Below are 17158 nucleotides of genomic sequence, written 5' to 3'. Positions count from 1 at the left end.
AGGGTCAACACAGACACAGAGCTCTATTAATCAGTACTAATCAGACTTAGGGGGGTCAGTCAACTGAATAAACCATTATGACTGTGTTGTAGTTCATTTAATCAGAGTTTACTAAATAAAATCAGTACCAATAAATGAGAATATCTGTAGGACATGGTTGAAATGAAGGTTCCTCAGTGCTCTCTGAGCTTGGTTGTTTTCTTGCAGACATTTCATTACCCAAACTAGGTAACATCCCCAGTGCTAGTGGCACTGATGAAGTTAACTAGTTTGGATAATGAAACATCTATAAAAAAAACAACCAAGCTCAGAGAGCACCAAGGATGAGTTTATGATCCTTCAATTAGATTAGTTTGTGTGTTTGTCCAATACACCGAGCCATAAGCTAACAATGTAGACAGATTTGTGTAACATATTAATCTAAAATGTCAAGAGCTAGTTTAATAAATTGTTAATTAGCAAATGGCCCAGTGCTGTTTGGTTGTTGCAGCACTAGCTGAACTGGCAGTGGAAATGCACAGAGCAATTTGATGAACTTTTTCAGCCATGCAGAACCATTCTGGAATGGATCCACATATAAATAGCAATAAAATAAAACCCATCTGAAGATACTTGGCAAAAAGTAGTCGACAGTTTAAATGTATCTTAAGAAACTAAATTGTAAGTGCAACTCAGATACCAAACAGAATTTTTTCAAAGATCTTTGTGTCAACAGTCAGGAAGCAGTTTGCAATTATCTTGTGCATCTATTCATTTGTTTTCCTCAGTTAAACAGTAACGTGTCCTGAATGGGCATGGTGTCAATCTGGAAATCCTTTTAAGAGGAGGAAATCCTTCCCCTAAAATGGGAAAATTTGAAGTGTCTACTGCTACCATTTCGGTTTCAAATGCCCCATCGCGAATCACCCAGAATCACATCCATGTATCTGCCATTCCTAGTGCCAAGACTATTTTTGTACTTATACGCTTGCCATCCCAATACCCAATAGCCTGTCTTCGAAGTTTGTTATTGGACACCCTAAGTAAAGTCGGTGTCCGCTTGGAGAGTCCAATGAGATCTCGGCCTACTGTCCCAAAGGTGCTATTTCAAAAGGCAACTGGACTTGCTGTGTTTCTTCTCTTGAAGACATTTTCCTTCTCAGCCAAGGAGCATCTTCAGAAAAAACACTTTTGGGACAACCATGATCTGGATGGTTGAGAATCTACATAGCTATGGTTAGAATTTCCTCAAATTCGGCTTGGTAAAAAATCAATGTGTTTGGCAAAAAAGTAGTTAGCCTTGTTGAGTGAGATACAGAGCCCTTGCACTCCAGTTTTTGATCAATATTATTTTCAAAAACCATGGTGGGGCAGAGGTAATGTGGTGGGGAAGTGGTTAGAATGCAGTATTGCAGGTTAACTCTGCTGACTGCCAGGGGCTTGATCCTCAAGGGCTCAAGGTTGACTCATCCTTCCATCCTTCCAAGATTGGTAAAATGAGGAGCCAGTGTGCAGTAAAATGAGGATGCAGATTGTTGGGGGCCATATGCTGACTCTGTAAGCCACTTAAGAGGGCACTACGAAGCGGTAGATAAGTCTAAATTCTATTGCTAAATCTGTACAGATTCTCAGCCATCCAGATCATGGTTGTCCCAAAGGTCAACCGTTGTTTTTTCTTGTCTACAAGGAATACAAATCCTTCCATTCCCCACTATCCTGTCAGAGCGAAAGAAGCTTCTTGGATGAGAAGCGAAACGTCTTCAAAGAAAAAAAACAAAAAAGTCCAGTTGCCTCCTAAAAAAGACACCTTTGGGATTGCTAAATGCTATTGCTATCTTCACCTGCTGGGAAACCCGAATCGGCACACCGGATCCTCCAATCCCAGAACACGCCGGCTTGGACAAGATCCCCCGCCTGTCGCTTTAAGGGCAACGAACACTTAACCGTCCTACCTTCCTCCTACGCCCGAACTCCACCCCACCCCCTGTCGTGCTTTTTCCCCTCGTAATCCCCGCCTTCGTCTTGTGACCTCACTTCCGGGATACGCGCCCGCCGCTTCCGGCGTATGCCTTTGCTGGCTTCAACCGCCTTGTAGCGGGGCTCCGTACTTGCAGCTTTCGCAGTCGAGGGTGAGTCCGGTTTCATCGCTGACTTTTTTTTCTCACCTCTCTCCCCCCCCTCCCGCCCGGAGGGCTAATAGGTTATCCAGAGGAAGGTCCTGGTCTTCCATTGACAGTTATTGACGAACGGCGCGATAGAGGCGTTTGGGGGGTTCCAACTTTTCCTCTGGGTCTTCTCTTTAGGGACTAGGGGATGGCCGGGATTTCTGCTGCATGCATCCAGCCTTATTTTGGGTAAATGGGTTAGGTTGGTAAATAACGATGGTCGGAAGGACGGAACTTCCAATGAGTGTTGGAGAGGGAGACATTCGCTACCCCGAAACCTCGTATTTTACCAGTTGGGTGAAATGGGGATGGGGGGGGAGCGTCACCTGTTGAATTTCGCTCGCAGCTTGTGAAAGGCAGGAAAGTTCAGGCGAGAGGGAAAAAATAAAGCGGGCATCGCGGTTCCTGTTTTTTTTTCATCCCTTTCCCTTTATTTCCGTATCTCTCTGCCTTGTCTTGCTTTGCAGTCTTGACTCCTCTTTTGTTTTAAATAGGAGAGCAAAGGAAAGTGGGCATAACAGGCAGGTCTGGCTTTGAAAGACCAGTCATTATTATTATATTTGCCCTTATTTTCTCTAATTGGGTCGTCGTCTTTTTTGGCTTCCGCAAAAGCTTTGGGGAGGGGGGAGAAGTGCGGGTATTGTCTCATTGTAGCAAAGGACGTTTATTTTTATTATGTATCCGTGAAATCGCACGGTATGGAATCTAAGCTGGAAGGGAAAGTATGCTACCGAGTAAATGATTGAATATAGCGTGATACATGGTTTTAATGTTCTTAGGGATTTTAACATGGGAGGAAATAAAAGTCCTTTTTTAAAATAAATAAATAAAAAAGAAAAATGTAATAAAAGAAAAATGTAAAAACTGACAAGAAAAATAGTCTCCCAATTGAACGTGTTAAGCTAATGTAGTACAAATCACAGAAGAATAAACTGCATTAAATCAATATTGAAAATTCCTCTTCAATTAGAAATATGATTCTATGGAAAAGTTGGATGTGTCACAAAACTATACACATCATCTAAGAGAAAAGCCCGTTCTTACTGGAATGAGTAGCCTATAAATATCCTGTTTAGTTTAAACTTTCAAAAATATTGGAAAACAAACATACTTGTGTGACAGGCCTAGTAAAGGATTTCTTAAGTGGTTTTAGAAAAAGTGGCTACATCAGCATTTATTTGACAAAAAAAAATCATAGATTGCTGTCTGAGACTCAGTTGGCCTTAGATTATTATAAGTGTGTCTTATGTCAATGATACCGACTAGTAATATTGTGCAAATCCCTCGAAAGACTCTTCGTGTAATCTGTATAAAGCACTTTATTGCTTCAAAACAATAAAGTAGCCACACCTTTTCCCAGATATGTGGAAAAAGCCAACAGTAGCATACACAGCAATGGGAAAAGGTACCACTGCAATACTGAAACAAAGAGAGGGGTTCTTTGTACATTGTGACAACACTCACCAGTTTCCTATTGACATTAGTATAATCTGTGTTAAAAAGAACAAAAAATAGATCTGGACAATATCTGTCTTGCAGGTTTCATTTGCATCACTGCTAAATGTGAGGTTTCTATTTTTTTTTAAATGAGCTTGAATGTGTATAATTTCTCACTAGATCACATTTTTATTCATCTTATCTCTAATAATGTTTTTTTGCCTTTGTTGATTTGAAATAATCCTTTCTTGTTATTCACAAATGTATACTTAGGAATAAGTCCTGAGGTCTATTTATAATTGGCAGCTAATTAGAAGTCAAACTGCAATACATATGTGCTCTATTACATTCAAGTTGTCTAATTTGAATGGTATTCTGTTCTCAGTAGCTCCAATGCAAATCCTCTTGTGCATACATGTACCTATGTGTGCCTATGTAGAAATACCTGTATGAATAAATGGAGCTAAATTTTCAGGCAAAGGGTTTGCATCCCAATTTACTTAGGGGTCCAGGAGGAGGGCCTTTTCTGTTGCCCCCCCCCCCCCAGTCCTCTATAGCATCTTTCCCCCACACCACGTGAGGCTAAACCTCCTTTCGAAAGGGCCTAAAGACTTGTCTTTGCTAGTTGGCCTGGGGGCTCAATAGGGGAACAGCTTAGTGGAAGAGGTTGATGGAGTAACAACAGATCCCACCTCCACCCATTCCGCCCCTGCCCTCCCCACATGTCCCTAGATTTTAATTCTGACTTTTAACTTATTTATGTTTTAATACAGATATAGCTTTGTGACTGTAAGCCGCCATGGTAAGATGGGTGGCCAATAAATTTTATACATACATACATGCATATCCCTAAATGAAAGGATTTATTCTATGATTGACTCCACCAACTAGGTGCTTCCACTAGTTTAAAAAAAGAGGTGAAATGTATTGCTGCTTTCCCCCACTGCCATTTCCCGCGTTTCTCTGGAGAGCCCCCCCCCTCCCGTTTTTCCAAAACAGTTTCTAGGGGTAAGGCATTACAAAAAGTAGGTGGCAAATTCATGACAATTGCCTTCCCCTTTCAAACCTTAGAGGATCTTGTCAGAGGGTCTGATTTTTGCTATTTTGATATCAATGTTTATTCTATTTTTAAAGCTTTTAAATTATTAACTCAATTAACTATTAAAACTAAGTTGATGTTTAAATGAGGCCCTTATTTAGGATGCTTAATTCTGAATTATATTGGCTAGCCTGAATAACTCTGAAAGTTGGCAGTTTCGGGGTATTGTGTAGTGCCATTCAAACAGGCCAGCATATGTCCCTTGTACTTAAATAAGTATTTTCCATTTGTCTTGGAGCACTTTGAATCTTAGTTTCTTTTTTTCCCCTTTGTCTTTAGCAATAATGGATGAAGCTGCATCTAATTCTTCGGAGAAACCTATAGCAATCCACTCTAAGGTTCACAGAGACACTATTCTAATTAAATTTGAGGAACAGAGAAAAAAAGATTTTTTATGTGACATCACTTTAATTGTAGAAAATGTTCACTTTAGAGCCCATAAGGCATTACTTGCTGCCAGCAGTGAATATTTCTCCATGATGTTCGTTGAAGAGGGCGAGATTGGCCAGTCGATCTACATGCTTGAAGGGATGGTGGCAGATGCTTTTGGGGTGCTATTGGAATTTATTTACACAGGCTGCTTACAAGCTAGTGAAAAAAGTATAGATCAGATTTTAGCGACTGCTCATCTCCTCAAAGTGAACGATCTAGTTAGAGCATATACAGAGCAAGAGAGGAACTGCAGCTTAACAAACACATTATCTGGAATTTCTAATGGTGAAACCCCAATAGCTGTCTTAGCAAAAAACAAAAAAAGTGAAGACCCACCAAAGCGAAAGCGTGGAAGACCAAGAAAAGTGAAGAACATCCAGGAAGAAAAACTGGAATCCCTTTCTATGGAAGATGTGCAATTAAAAGAGAACAATTCGGTTCATAATAAGCAAAATTTTATAAAGTGGGAGACTGTGGTAGAAGACAGAAATACCAATGAACTCATTCCTGTAAGTGGAGAGGGAAGAGAAATATGTAGGACAGAAGCTGTGGTCAGCGTCTCAACAGAAAAGGATGAGAACTATGATCCTAAGTGCCAAAATACACAGATCACTCAGAGTCGTTACAGCAAACGTAGGATACGGCGATCAATCAAATTAAAAGATTATAAACTTATTGGTGATGAAGAGGACAGTGGGCTGACAAAAAGGGCCAATGGCAGAAGAAAACGTACTGGTTCTGAAGTTGAGTGCAAAGACTGTGGGAAAGTCTTTAAATATAATCATTTTTTAGCTATACACCGAAGAAGTCATACAGGTTAGTTCTCTTTTCAATCTTAGGGGAAAATATATGCAATCTACATTCTGTTATTAAAATGTGATTATTATTATTATTTTCATTTTTTTAAAAAAGTAAACAACACACAAAAAATAATCATATTAAAATGTGATTGAGAGATTAATATAATGTATAAATGATCAATCAATATATGGAAAAATGAATAAATCTAAATATTTATCTTAAAAAGTACATGGCCACTTGTATTTTATAAAATAACCTAGATGGCTTACTATCAGATATATAAGTAATAAAATACATAAGGTTAAAAAATATTACACACCACCAAGGATCATAATATTTAAAAGGGTCTCCCTAATAGTCCTGGTTCCTGTAGTCTGCAATTTTTTCTCTGGAAATCTATTCCTATTCCCACACCATTCATGATGAATGTCTTTATGATTACTATGAACATGATTTAGCACTTATATCTTTTATGTACACTGGGAGCTTATGCACCGAAGACACATTTCTTGTATGTCCAATTATACTTGGGCAGAATATAAGAATACTTATACCAAGTATTCTATTCCTACTCCTTATTCTGTTCTATTCTACTCTACTCTATTCTATTTTATGGATGTTCATCTCAAATTATATAGACTTATGTAGAGATTCTCGGTCATCCAGGTCATGATTGCTCCAAAAGTGCTTCTTCAGGAGGCAACTGGACTTCCTTGTTTTTTTCTTGTCTGCAAGGAATATAAATCCTTCCATTCCCCACAATCCTGTAAAAGCTGAAAAAGCTTGGATGGAAAGCGAAATGTCTTCAAAAGAATAAAACAAGAAAGTCCATTGCCTCCTGAAAAAGCACCTTTGGGATTGCTAAGTGCTATCTTCACCTGCTGGGAAATCCGAATCGGCACATTGGATCCTCCAATCCTAGAACATGCCGACTTGTCCTGAAAAACTTCAAGTATTAGCCTTGAATGATGGGAGACTCTGTGCATCTACTCATGGATTCACATGAGTAATTAGCTGATGTAGTTCTGCGCTGTAAATTAGGAATCCCTGTAGTTCTACATTTCAATACAGCCTCAAAAAAGGAACACTTTCGTTTTCTTGGTTCATCTGTCTACCTTGGTTTAAGACACCAGCATAGAAACCAGGAGTTCTTGTATCAGCGAAGCCAGCTAGATGGCTTGGGTAAGTGAATCTCTTTCAGCCTAACCTACCTTATAGGATTGTTGTGGCAAAAATGAGAGAAGGAAAGAATAATTCATTATCTTCCTAGACTACTGCTATTTATATAAATAATCACAGCAGAATATAGATAAACTTGGGTGTTAACTACAATTAAAATTATTAAAATTGTCCTTTTGTATTAACACTTATTTTACCATCAACATTGCTGCCTTTGTTGTATTTTCAAAGTAGTACTTTTGAAAAATGTACTGCCAATTTAAATTAAATGATGTTGTTATTTCAAGCACTGCTCCATCTGCTTGAAATACCTGTTTCCCATTCACAGTGCCATGCCTTTGTTTTCAGGAGAGCGCCCATTCAAATGCGGTGAATGTGGCAAAGGCTTTTCCCAGAAGCACTCTCTCCAGGTCCATGAGCGGATGCACACTGGGGAACGGCCATATACTTGCACAGTTTGCAATAAAGCTTTAACCACAAAACATTCTCTCTTGGAACACATGAGTCTCCATACAGGTAAGATCAAAAGCCATTCACTAGGCTAAAATGGCCAAGTGGGAAAAAATAATCCCTGGCAGGATTAGAATGAGTATATCTGCCTTATTTCAGTAGCAGAACGTTTGACACTTCGGAGAACTCATTTTAAGAATTGGAAATGATAGCTGACCTCAATATTTTGTCCTTAGGGTCTGGGTTTTTTTATAAGGTATACATCCGTGGTTCATAGGGGCTATCTATTAATCCATAAAACTATATCCATTCCATTATAGAAAGCTTTTTATAGCTCATGATTTCTCCCTGTGGAATAAATTCTAGGTCAATTTCATGTTTAGGGTAGAAGTCCCCGGTGTGTTTTCTTTTGAATAAGGTACATTGGACATGTACCCTTAAGGATACATGAACCCATAATCCACTGGTATTCAAGGGCTTACAGTCGTTCTTCTTCCAAGAATGAGACAAGAGAAATTCTTCCTCCATCTTTTAACTACTACATGCTCTCAAAACCAATTAACAGAAACAAGTAATGAGAATGTGGTAGTGGCCGCAGAAATGAGATAAATAGATGCTTATGTAGTGTTCTGTAAATGAAAGTCCAGGTACAAAATATGAAATACTATCAAGTAGTCCTAAGAAAGTGTTTCATTTACTACTTCTGTAAATCTTGTACTCTTCCTAGTCCCTCTGATTTACATGTATAACGTCTCTGCCTGCTTAATAGCCTATAACCGTGATGGCGAACCTATGGCACATGTGGCAGAGGTGGCACACACAGGCCTCTCTGGGCATGCGCACCCTCCCCAGCTGGTCTTCACAGGCGCTGGAAAACAGCCTGAAAACAGCCAAAAACCAGGCCGTTTTTTGGGCCATTTCAGGCCATTTTCTGGGCTGTTTTCAAGGTGTTTTGGGGGCATTTTCAGGCTGTTTTTTCAGGGTGCTTTCAGGGCATTTTCTGTGTTTTCAGGGCATTTCTCGGGTCAAAAATGGCATGAAAAGACCCCCAAAACCGACCAAAACCTGCCAAAAAACCAGGCATGCACTTTCCAGTTAGCTGGTCTTTGGGTTTCTAGTGCTCCTGTGCGCGCATGCACACACCCATGTGCACACGTTCCATTTGGGGCACTCAGTGCCGAAAAGGTTCGTCATCACTGGCCTATAAATTTGGAATCCTCTTGTTTAGTTAATACGACTTGAGTAAAACACTTCATCTCGTAAACTTACAAAGTCACTCCATGGCTTCCATCAGTGGCATTTCTGAGGGATAAGAGCCGTGGTGGCACAGTGGTTAGAATGCAATACCACCAGCTACTTCTGCTGATTGACGGCTGCCAGCAGTTCAGCAGTTCAGTTCTCACCAGCAAAAGATTAACTCAGCTTTCCATCCTTCTGAGGTTGGTAAAATAGGGATCCAGATTGTTGGGGGAGATATGCTGACTCTGTAAACCGATTAGAGAGGGCTATAAAGCACTGTGACACTGTATATAAGTCTAAGGCCTATGGCTATTTCTTTTGCAGCCATTTGCCAGACAGTCTACTAGTCTCAGCTTTTCTACAGGCAGTCCTTGGTTAATTATGGCAGTTGGGACTGGAATTCCCATTGCCAAGCAATGTTATCTGACTGCATATAACAACAGCATTTTTGGCACTTCCCACTTGCCATTATTAAGCAAATCATCATAGGTTGTTAAGCGAACGCAACTTTGCTTAGGTTGTTAAGCCAGTTGCAACTTTCCACCAGCTTTCCCATTTACTTTGTGGGAATCTGGTAAAGAAGGTTGCAAATGAGAACCCTGGGATGATACTACTACTTGCTACTATGATTTTTTGAATGGCATTGGAGAATTTATACAACCAGTCCATTCATCCTACCTGCAACTAAGAATGATCACTGTGGTTTCAACCTTTTGTGGCAGTCCTGAGAACAGGTTTTTGGATGTTGCCCTACTTTGTAATGGGCAGAGTTCTTGTCAGAATTCCTTTGCATTCTGGAATATTTCAACTGAGTTGCTATGCAAGATCAGAATAACTAGGTGCAAATTCACAGATGACTGCTCAGATTACCATAAGTATAAATAACTACAATTTCTCTATTTTCCCCTCTTTCTTTTCAGGTCAGAAAGCTTTTACCTGTGACCAGTGTGGAAAATACTTCAGTCAGAGAAGGCAACTTAAAAGCCACTATAGAGTTCACACAGGTATAATTAATTAAAGAATACTACAAGTTGTTAGGAAATGTTGAGATTTTCTTGTTCCTTTAATTATTGTTCCATAACCGATAGGTATATATTTGTTTACTGTGCATTCCATGAATGTTTCAGCACATGGTTAGTTCCAGCTGATCATTTTGCAAAATTATATAAGTAGTGTGATAGTACAGAAAATTAAATATTCTGTATTTGAGGAGTTGGGGATATCTTCTACTGAAAATGCAGAAAATAATTGAAATGAAGCAATTCATAATAAGCTAAAAAGTATGAAGATAGTGTGATTGAAGATAGAAATAGTAATGGGGTAATTCCTGTATATGAGGAAGCAAGAGAAATAGAGTTGCTTGAAGAAGAGTTACTGTGGTGAACTGGACACCCAGTTCGCTTAACTTTGGCATTATTGCGTTCTAGTACAAGCTTCTTTCAATAATGTAATAGTTTAGTTACTAAGATTATATTGGAAAAAGTATAATCGCAAATGTACTGATGAGCAACAACTAGAAGAACATAGGGATACATGCAACAATAATCGTCTGCTGATACAACAGTATCTGTTACCATAAGAGATTCCTCCTTCAGCCCTCAAACGCCTCCCAAATCTTAGAGCAATTGGAGTACATGTGGAAGAAAAGTAGAGAAATCCACCACGCAAGCAGAAGTCAGTTCATCTAGCATTTGATGGAGCCATTATCCCATGTTATAATTTTCTAAATGTTGTCTATAATGCTTCCATCAATTGTGGCATTATTTTGGTTTCAGTTGTATTAGAATTGTAAACTTCATGTGTTTATTATTGTTAACCATCGACATGTTAAGATAAAAATTATAAATGAAATAGACACACTTGGGAAAAATAATAATTTATTTTTCATTTTGCATAATCAGGCCATTCATTGCCAGAATGCATCCTCTGTCATCGTAAATTCATGGATACAGCTCAATTAAAGAAACATTTAAGAACACATACAGGTAATGCTGCTTTCTATTCTTTTTTGAAAAAAAGCTGGCAGTATATATAATTTAGGTAGGAACATCCAAGTAAGCAGCATTGATCTGTAGATAATAAATGAGCTTATAATGGATTCTCATCTTTAACAATGAACTTGTGTGGTGCTGAATCAATACTGTGCAAAGTTTACAGTAAAAGAATTGGTAGGGGCTATTAAGGTCATGGATTATAGGTGCCATATTGGGCAGTCCTCGAGTTTTGCAGCCCAGTGTGGGAGTCCTACTGCTGATTTCAATCATTGACTCAGTGCAGGAGTCTAAATTGACAGATACTTCAGTACATTCAGTGAAGGCCAACTTATTACCTTTGAATAATTGGCTTCCACTGTCAAACTGCTGCTACTGTTTGAGAATTTTTGGCTGGTAGGAAATAGACTGCTTTTTTTATCAGAGGCAAATATGGCTGAAAACCATGAGCAGATTACTAAAAGAAAATAAAATCAATATTATCCATTTTGTGTATAATTTTACATTAAAATATGAGAATATATTTCATAATCTTTTCCCCCTATTTTTTTAGGGTAGGGGCATTTAAAGAAGACTGAAGAGAAAAACATTGTCCTCCAAAATTTTCTCAGTATTTTCTTGTATGTTCATATCTCAATTCATTATTTATTCAGCATAATAGCTATGAATTAGCATGAGATTTGGTTGTTACATTCATTAGCGTCTACTTATAAATCAAACACTCTTAATTGTTCTTTAAATAAGAGATAATTACGTACTATACTAATCAGCAAGTTTTTATAGGTGAAAAGCCATTTACTTGTGAAATCTGTGGCAAGTCATTTACAGCAAAAAGTTCTCTTCAGACACATATCAGAATCCACAGGTATCTCCTTCCCTTTTTTTTTTCTTTGTGATTTTGTATGGAAACCAGTTTATAGGTAATATTTTGAGTGAGGCTATTAATACAGTTTTATTGTCTGCTGCAATTATAGATCATAGTTTGTAAATTCAGTTCATGTTATGTTGAGCACTGTCACATTATTAAATATATGTTGTCAAAAAAATAGCCCAATGACCTCTATTGGATCCTACTTCAAATGAACTCTGGTTATAGATAAAAAAGGCATACAGTTTTAATTTATCTTCTTGAAAGTTTTGGTAAAAAAAAGTCTAGCATTTCAGATTGAGAGTATAATGTACAATAGCAGTGGATAGTAATGTCTTTTAAAAAAAACTTTGAAATTTGTTTTTTTATGGGGCACGTACAGATTTTCATCTGTTTATAAAAGCAGAATGTTGACAATCCTGAGAGTCTTTGAAAGCTCAATAGTATTGGAAGCTATAGAGTTAGAAAAAAAATGTGACATGGCATGGTGGAATTTTTCTGTGTTAATATCTTGTCACTTATTACCTCAGCTGCACCAATGTAAATCAACTACATACCCCAAAATGCATAAAAAAGAATAGCATTGTCATGTCATGACAATGACCTAATAGACCTAATGATAGACTTAGTGACATGCTGCCTCAACATATGGTTGAGGAGCCTTCTAATAGTCTGTTTACTGTTATTCTGTTCTGTGGTAGACATATTGGAACAAGATGTCTTGAAACAAAGCATGGCTACTGCAGTATAAATGGCAAAAGTACAATGAGTTTAGACGTGCCCAGTTGCCTCTCCATATATCTGCCATCCTGCCCAATAGTTGTTGAGATTGGCAAACTAGCTATCAACCATGTTGAGGCATCATGAGCAACAACAGGATTTCAGAGAGTTTCATTCTGTAGTACAATAATGATTTATACTGCATGATAAGAAAGTAAGATGGCTTCCACTGACTTACATATCACTTACCTGAGTAAGTGTACTTCATAGGAAGGGAGAGAGAGCGAATCCATCTGCCATTCAGTTTTAATGCTGTGACACTTGAATAATGCTTTGGTTTTTTTAATAACATCCGTGCTTCGCAAAATAATGGACATATGTGATCAAACCAGATGTCTTCTCTTTCAGAGGAGAAAAGCCATATTCGTGTAGTATTTGTGGAAAATCCTTTTCCGATTCCAGTGCCAAAAGGAGACATTGTATCTTGCACACCGGCAAAAAACCTTTCTCTTGTTCAGAGTGTTGTGTGCAGTTTGCACGTTTAGACAATTTGAAATCTCATTTGAAAATTCATGTCAAAGAGAAACAGCTACAGGAAGCCAGCACTGCATCCAACGATAGCAGCACAGAGGATGTCAGGAACATTCTTCAGCTGCAGCAGTATCAACTTTCTACCTCCGGACCCCAGGAGATTCAGCTGTTGGTGACAGATTCAGTGCACAACATAAACTTTGTGCCCAGCCATAATCAAGGCATTAGCGTTGTCACTTCAGATGATTCCCAAAACGTGATGACGGAGCACACAGGCAGCCTTACTCTTCTCACTCAGCCATCACAGCAGCTGCAGAACCTGCTTCTTTCAGGCCAAACAGAACCCACAGACCAGATTCAGAATATCAGCATTGTGAGTAACCCATTGGATTCTCCTCAGACTGAACAAATGCATGTCATCACACTGTTCAAAGAAGCTCTGGAACATCTCCATGCCAATCAGAGTCAAGCAGATGTGCTTCAAATAGCTGCAGGAACATCACATCCAACCCCGCATCTGCAGATGGCCCAAGAACCTAGCCAACAGTTTCGCATTAGCCAAGATGCAATTCTACCTCCTCAAATTAGCAAGGGACACACCCATACTGTACATATCTCCAATTCAGCTTAACAGCCTCTAACTGTAGACCAGCCATCTGGAGATCATCACACTGAAGGGCAAGCTTTTTAAAATACAGACTGATTTCCTCCTTAAATATATTTATTTATCAAGATGAAAGAGGAGCCTTCATGTGAAATGCATTATATATACAATATTCTCTATTTAATTTCACATGCTGGTAATGTTGATTGTTGACTTAACGGCAATTGGTTTATGCATTTTTATTTTGCAGATTTGTCAATTTAGATATATGTTGAAAGCATGGCTTTTTAACCAGTGTTCTCATGCCTTTTGCCTGAACTGCAATCAAATATTAAAAGAACATGGTACAAGCCTGCTTATACATTTTGCCATCTCAGTTATTTCAGTGAAAAAGAACAATGCATGCTTAATTTTTCCACTGTAAATGATGGGATGTAAAATTGCCTCTGAATGGACTTATACTGTATATATTTAACAAGCTTATCAACTGATATTTTAGATATATAGTATTTTTTCCTCCTATAAGCTCATTAATTTGGGCTAAGGCAAGCTCATGTTTGGATTTCCAAAAAAATCGATCAGTCTGTTTGTGTCAATTAAGACTTTGTGAGAGTCAGTTTTATTAGAAGGTTTCTACAAGCAGAGGTAAAATAAGACTTGAAGAATTTATGTAACTTTGCAAAAGTAAATGCATAATTTCAAAAGACAGAAAAAATAAAAGTTACATCTCCAACAGATGGGCGTAGGCTCTTCTAAGTAATGTTAACAGGCTTAGCAAACTATTGCCTTGTTTTGGTTATGTTTTCATTTGCTTTTTAAAAAATTATGCACATCAGTTCAATGCTCAACTTCCCTCGACTTAACTGACACAAATCAATTTTGGTATTGGCTTAACAGAGCAAACATAGGCATTGTGATTTCTCCTTTCTCTTGTACTTTTTTATATCCTGGTGAATAAGCAGTATACTCATTCCTGTAATAAAATTTAAAAAAATGATTGTTTCCCATTATAACTACAAGAACATTTGCTTTATATGTTAATAGTAGTTCTAGTTTTTAAACTAGAATCAAACTGGGGAATAGAGGATAAAAGCTTCATGCTTGGACCAATAAACCGTTGACCAAAATTATTAGGCCTGAAGTAATCAAGGAATAGGAAGAGAGAGCATACTTTCTCCTTAAGGAATTGCAATGTGGTAGACATCCGTACTCAGATGTGCACTATAACTTCCATTCTTCCTTTCCTCATACTGCCTAAACTGTACAATATGGATTCTACTGAATATAGGAAAGCTTCACTGTGGTAATCAGTGAACACTGGTTGGCGATGAAACGTTATGGATTACTTCAGCATCCTGGTGGTAACCTTTGGTATAATGCAGAACAGGATGAAATGAAGGTGCTCAGAGTTTGTACATGGGAGAGAGGGTACTCAGTCTTCCCTCAGTTAAATTGATTGAGGTTTTTATACAGCTGTTGTTTTAAAAAGTTTAGTGTCTTAAGACCGATTGAATGATCTAGTGAAGATAATTAACTATGAAGGTTTGCATAAGGAAAAATAATAATAAAATATCGGGGGGGGGGGGGGCAAAAGATGTATAACCGGGAAATAATTCTGCTCTGAATGATTAAATTGTGCCCTCAGTTAAACATCTACAATATAATGCTTCTTTATGTAAGATAAAGCTATAGTGCTTTTAAAATAAACACAATGCATATATTCATCCTTCTGGAATTTTTTTTTCTTCCACGGTTTTTTTGTCTGTTACAAACTTTTTTTTTGTCAGAAATGTGTTCCTTACAGGTCCAACGTATGCTTCTGCGGTGCGGTATTAATAAGAACAAATTAGATGCAATTGTTTTCAGAAAAAAATATAAAGCTACAATACAATTGCAATAATCATATGTGCAAATATAAAAATATATTTCAACCGTTTCCCCATATACCCAAATAATCATTTGAGATTATATTTAGATGCTGTCACAAAATACGTAGTAGCCATGATGGATATGACCAGTCACAAATACCCTATTAACAAAGACAAATTTTTGAGGAAGCCTTCTAGGACTTCCTGTAGCCTTCCCAAATCATTCCCAGCACCCTTATTTTTCTACTTTTCTGGAAAGGTAGGCACGTTTAAATATAAGGCTCTCACCATACCACAAGATGACTTCCTGAAACTTGTTTCTCTCTCAATTATTCCTGCATTTCATTTTCAGATCCCTTTGCATTTCAATCAATTATTTGAGGCTGCTGGGGAGAATGAACCACATTTCTATTCTAGTCTGTTTCCAGCTTTTATCTTTTGTTTATTTTTAAAAGAAAAACATTAACAAGCAGAAAAACAGAGATTGAATAATTGCCATGCCTATGTGTTCCCAAACCACGGCTCTATTAGCCTGAGTGTTAAACAAAACTGAGCCTTGGCTGAGCACTTATCAGTAAATATAAATTATTAGGGTTTCATTCTTTACAGCAGGAACCAGTTTGACTTTTTGGAGTTCCCTTTGACTACCAATAAAAACAAAACTGATTTCCTGAATTGTAAACATATGTAGAATATCTTGTTTTACTTGGGAATACAGTACTTTTGTGTATCTTTTCAGTATTGCACAACAACCGTTGAAATATTTACCTCCATTTCCTACATTACCAATTTCTCCCTTAAACTTGTCTGGCTGTCAACAACAAGGTGTCTTCAAATTTCACAAGAACAAAATTGCTCTCATTAGGATCCTTAAGGAATTGAAAATTCTTAGGTAAAGCAACATGACCCAACAGAAAAGGTTCTATACAGTTTCATTAAGACCCACATGATAGATATCCCTTCCTTGGTGGTGAGATCTCTGTACTATTTTAAATGAATGAGAATAACAAGAAGAAGAAGAAAGGACAAAACTTGAAATGCAGAATAAATTGTCTGCGAGCCAAGCATTTTTCAAGATCACAGGGTGATCGTTTCTGAGAAGCTGCAACAAAAGTAGATATAGATGGCAAACCGTTGTCAGTCCATACTGGAAAATATTCCAGTCTCATTATTGTACAGGTAGTCCTTGGTTTACAACAATTCATTTAGTGACCAAAGTTACAATGGCACTGAAAAAAGGGATGACCGTTTTTCACATGACTATTGCAGCATCCCCATGGTCACATGATCAAAATCCAGCTGCTTGGCAACTGACTCATGGTCATTGCAGTGTCCTGGGGTCATGTGATCACCGTTTGCGACCTTCTGACAAGGTCAATAGGAAAGCCAGTTTCACTTAACAACCATGTTACTAATTTAATTGCAGTGGTTCACTTAACTGTGGCAAGAAAGTTCGTAAAATGGGGCAAAACTCATTTAATAAATGTCTCACTCGGCAACAGAAATTTTGGGCTAAGTCCTGGTTGTAAGTTAAGGATTACCTGTATATAATTGCAGATACAGTAAAGAGAATTTGAGGCACCAAAATGCACCTTAAAAATTGGGTTTGGCTTATCTGCAAGTATATACGTTAATATTTTTAAAATATTTCAAATAAAAAATATATATTTCCCAGGTACACTCACTGATAAACCCATCTGTAGCTAAACAAACCTCCAAAAATACCATGAAAAATGTGATTCAGCTTTTCTGTGAGTATATACAGTATTTTGTTCTTGTTTATGAGACGTTGGAG

The 17158-nt window shown here is 37.8% G+C and overlaps 1 protein-coding gene across 3 annotated transcripts; it reads left to right on the top strand.

The window, feature by feature from the left end:
* Positions 1 to 1951: 1951 nt before the first annotated feature.
* On the top strand, positions 1952 to 15221 carry ZBTB24 (zinc finger and BTB domain containing 24; the record flags this gene model as incomplete). 3 transcript variants are annotated; one of them, XM_081944646.1, is made up of 7 exons in its annotated part: positions 1952 to 2108; positions 4960 to 5928; positions 7441 to 7608; positions 9702 to 9785; positions 10683 to 10766; positions 11556 to 11637; positions 12769 to 15221. In XM_081944646.1, exons 2-7 carry the CDS (start codon positions 4965 to 4967, stop codon positions 13520 to 13522), a joined length of 2136 nt encoding a protein of 711 aa, XP_081800772.1. In that variant the 5' UTR covers positions 1952 to 2108; positions 4960 to 4964. The 3 variants fall into 3 exon arrangements, with proteins under 3 accessions (XP_081800772.1, XP_081800773.1, XP_081800774.1); XM_081944647.1 differs by lacking the exons at positions 11556 to 11637; positions 12769 to 15221 and adding an exon at positions 11326 to 11506; XM_081944648.1 differs by lacking the exons at positions 7441 to 7608; positions 9702 to 9785; positions 10683 to 10766; positions 11556 to 11637; positions 12769 to 15221 and having other exon boundaries at positions 4960 to 5933.
* Positions 15222 to 17158: the final 1937 nt, after the last annotated feature.

The sequence above is a fragment of the Natrix helvetica genome (genome assembly GCF_964273705.1).
Source record: "Natrix helvetica genome assembly, chromosome: 2".
Lineage (NCBI taxonomy): Eukaryota > Metazoa > Chordata > Lepidosauria > Squamata > Natricidae > Natrix > Natrix helvetica.
This window is presented reverse-complemented; position numbering and strand designations above follow the sequence as displayed.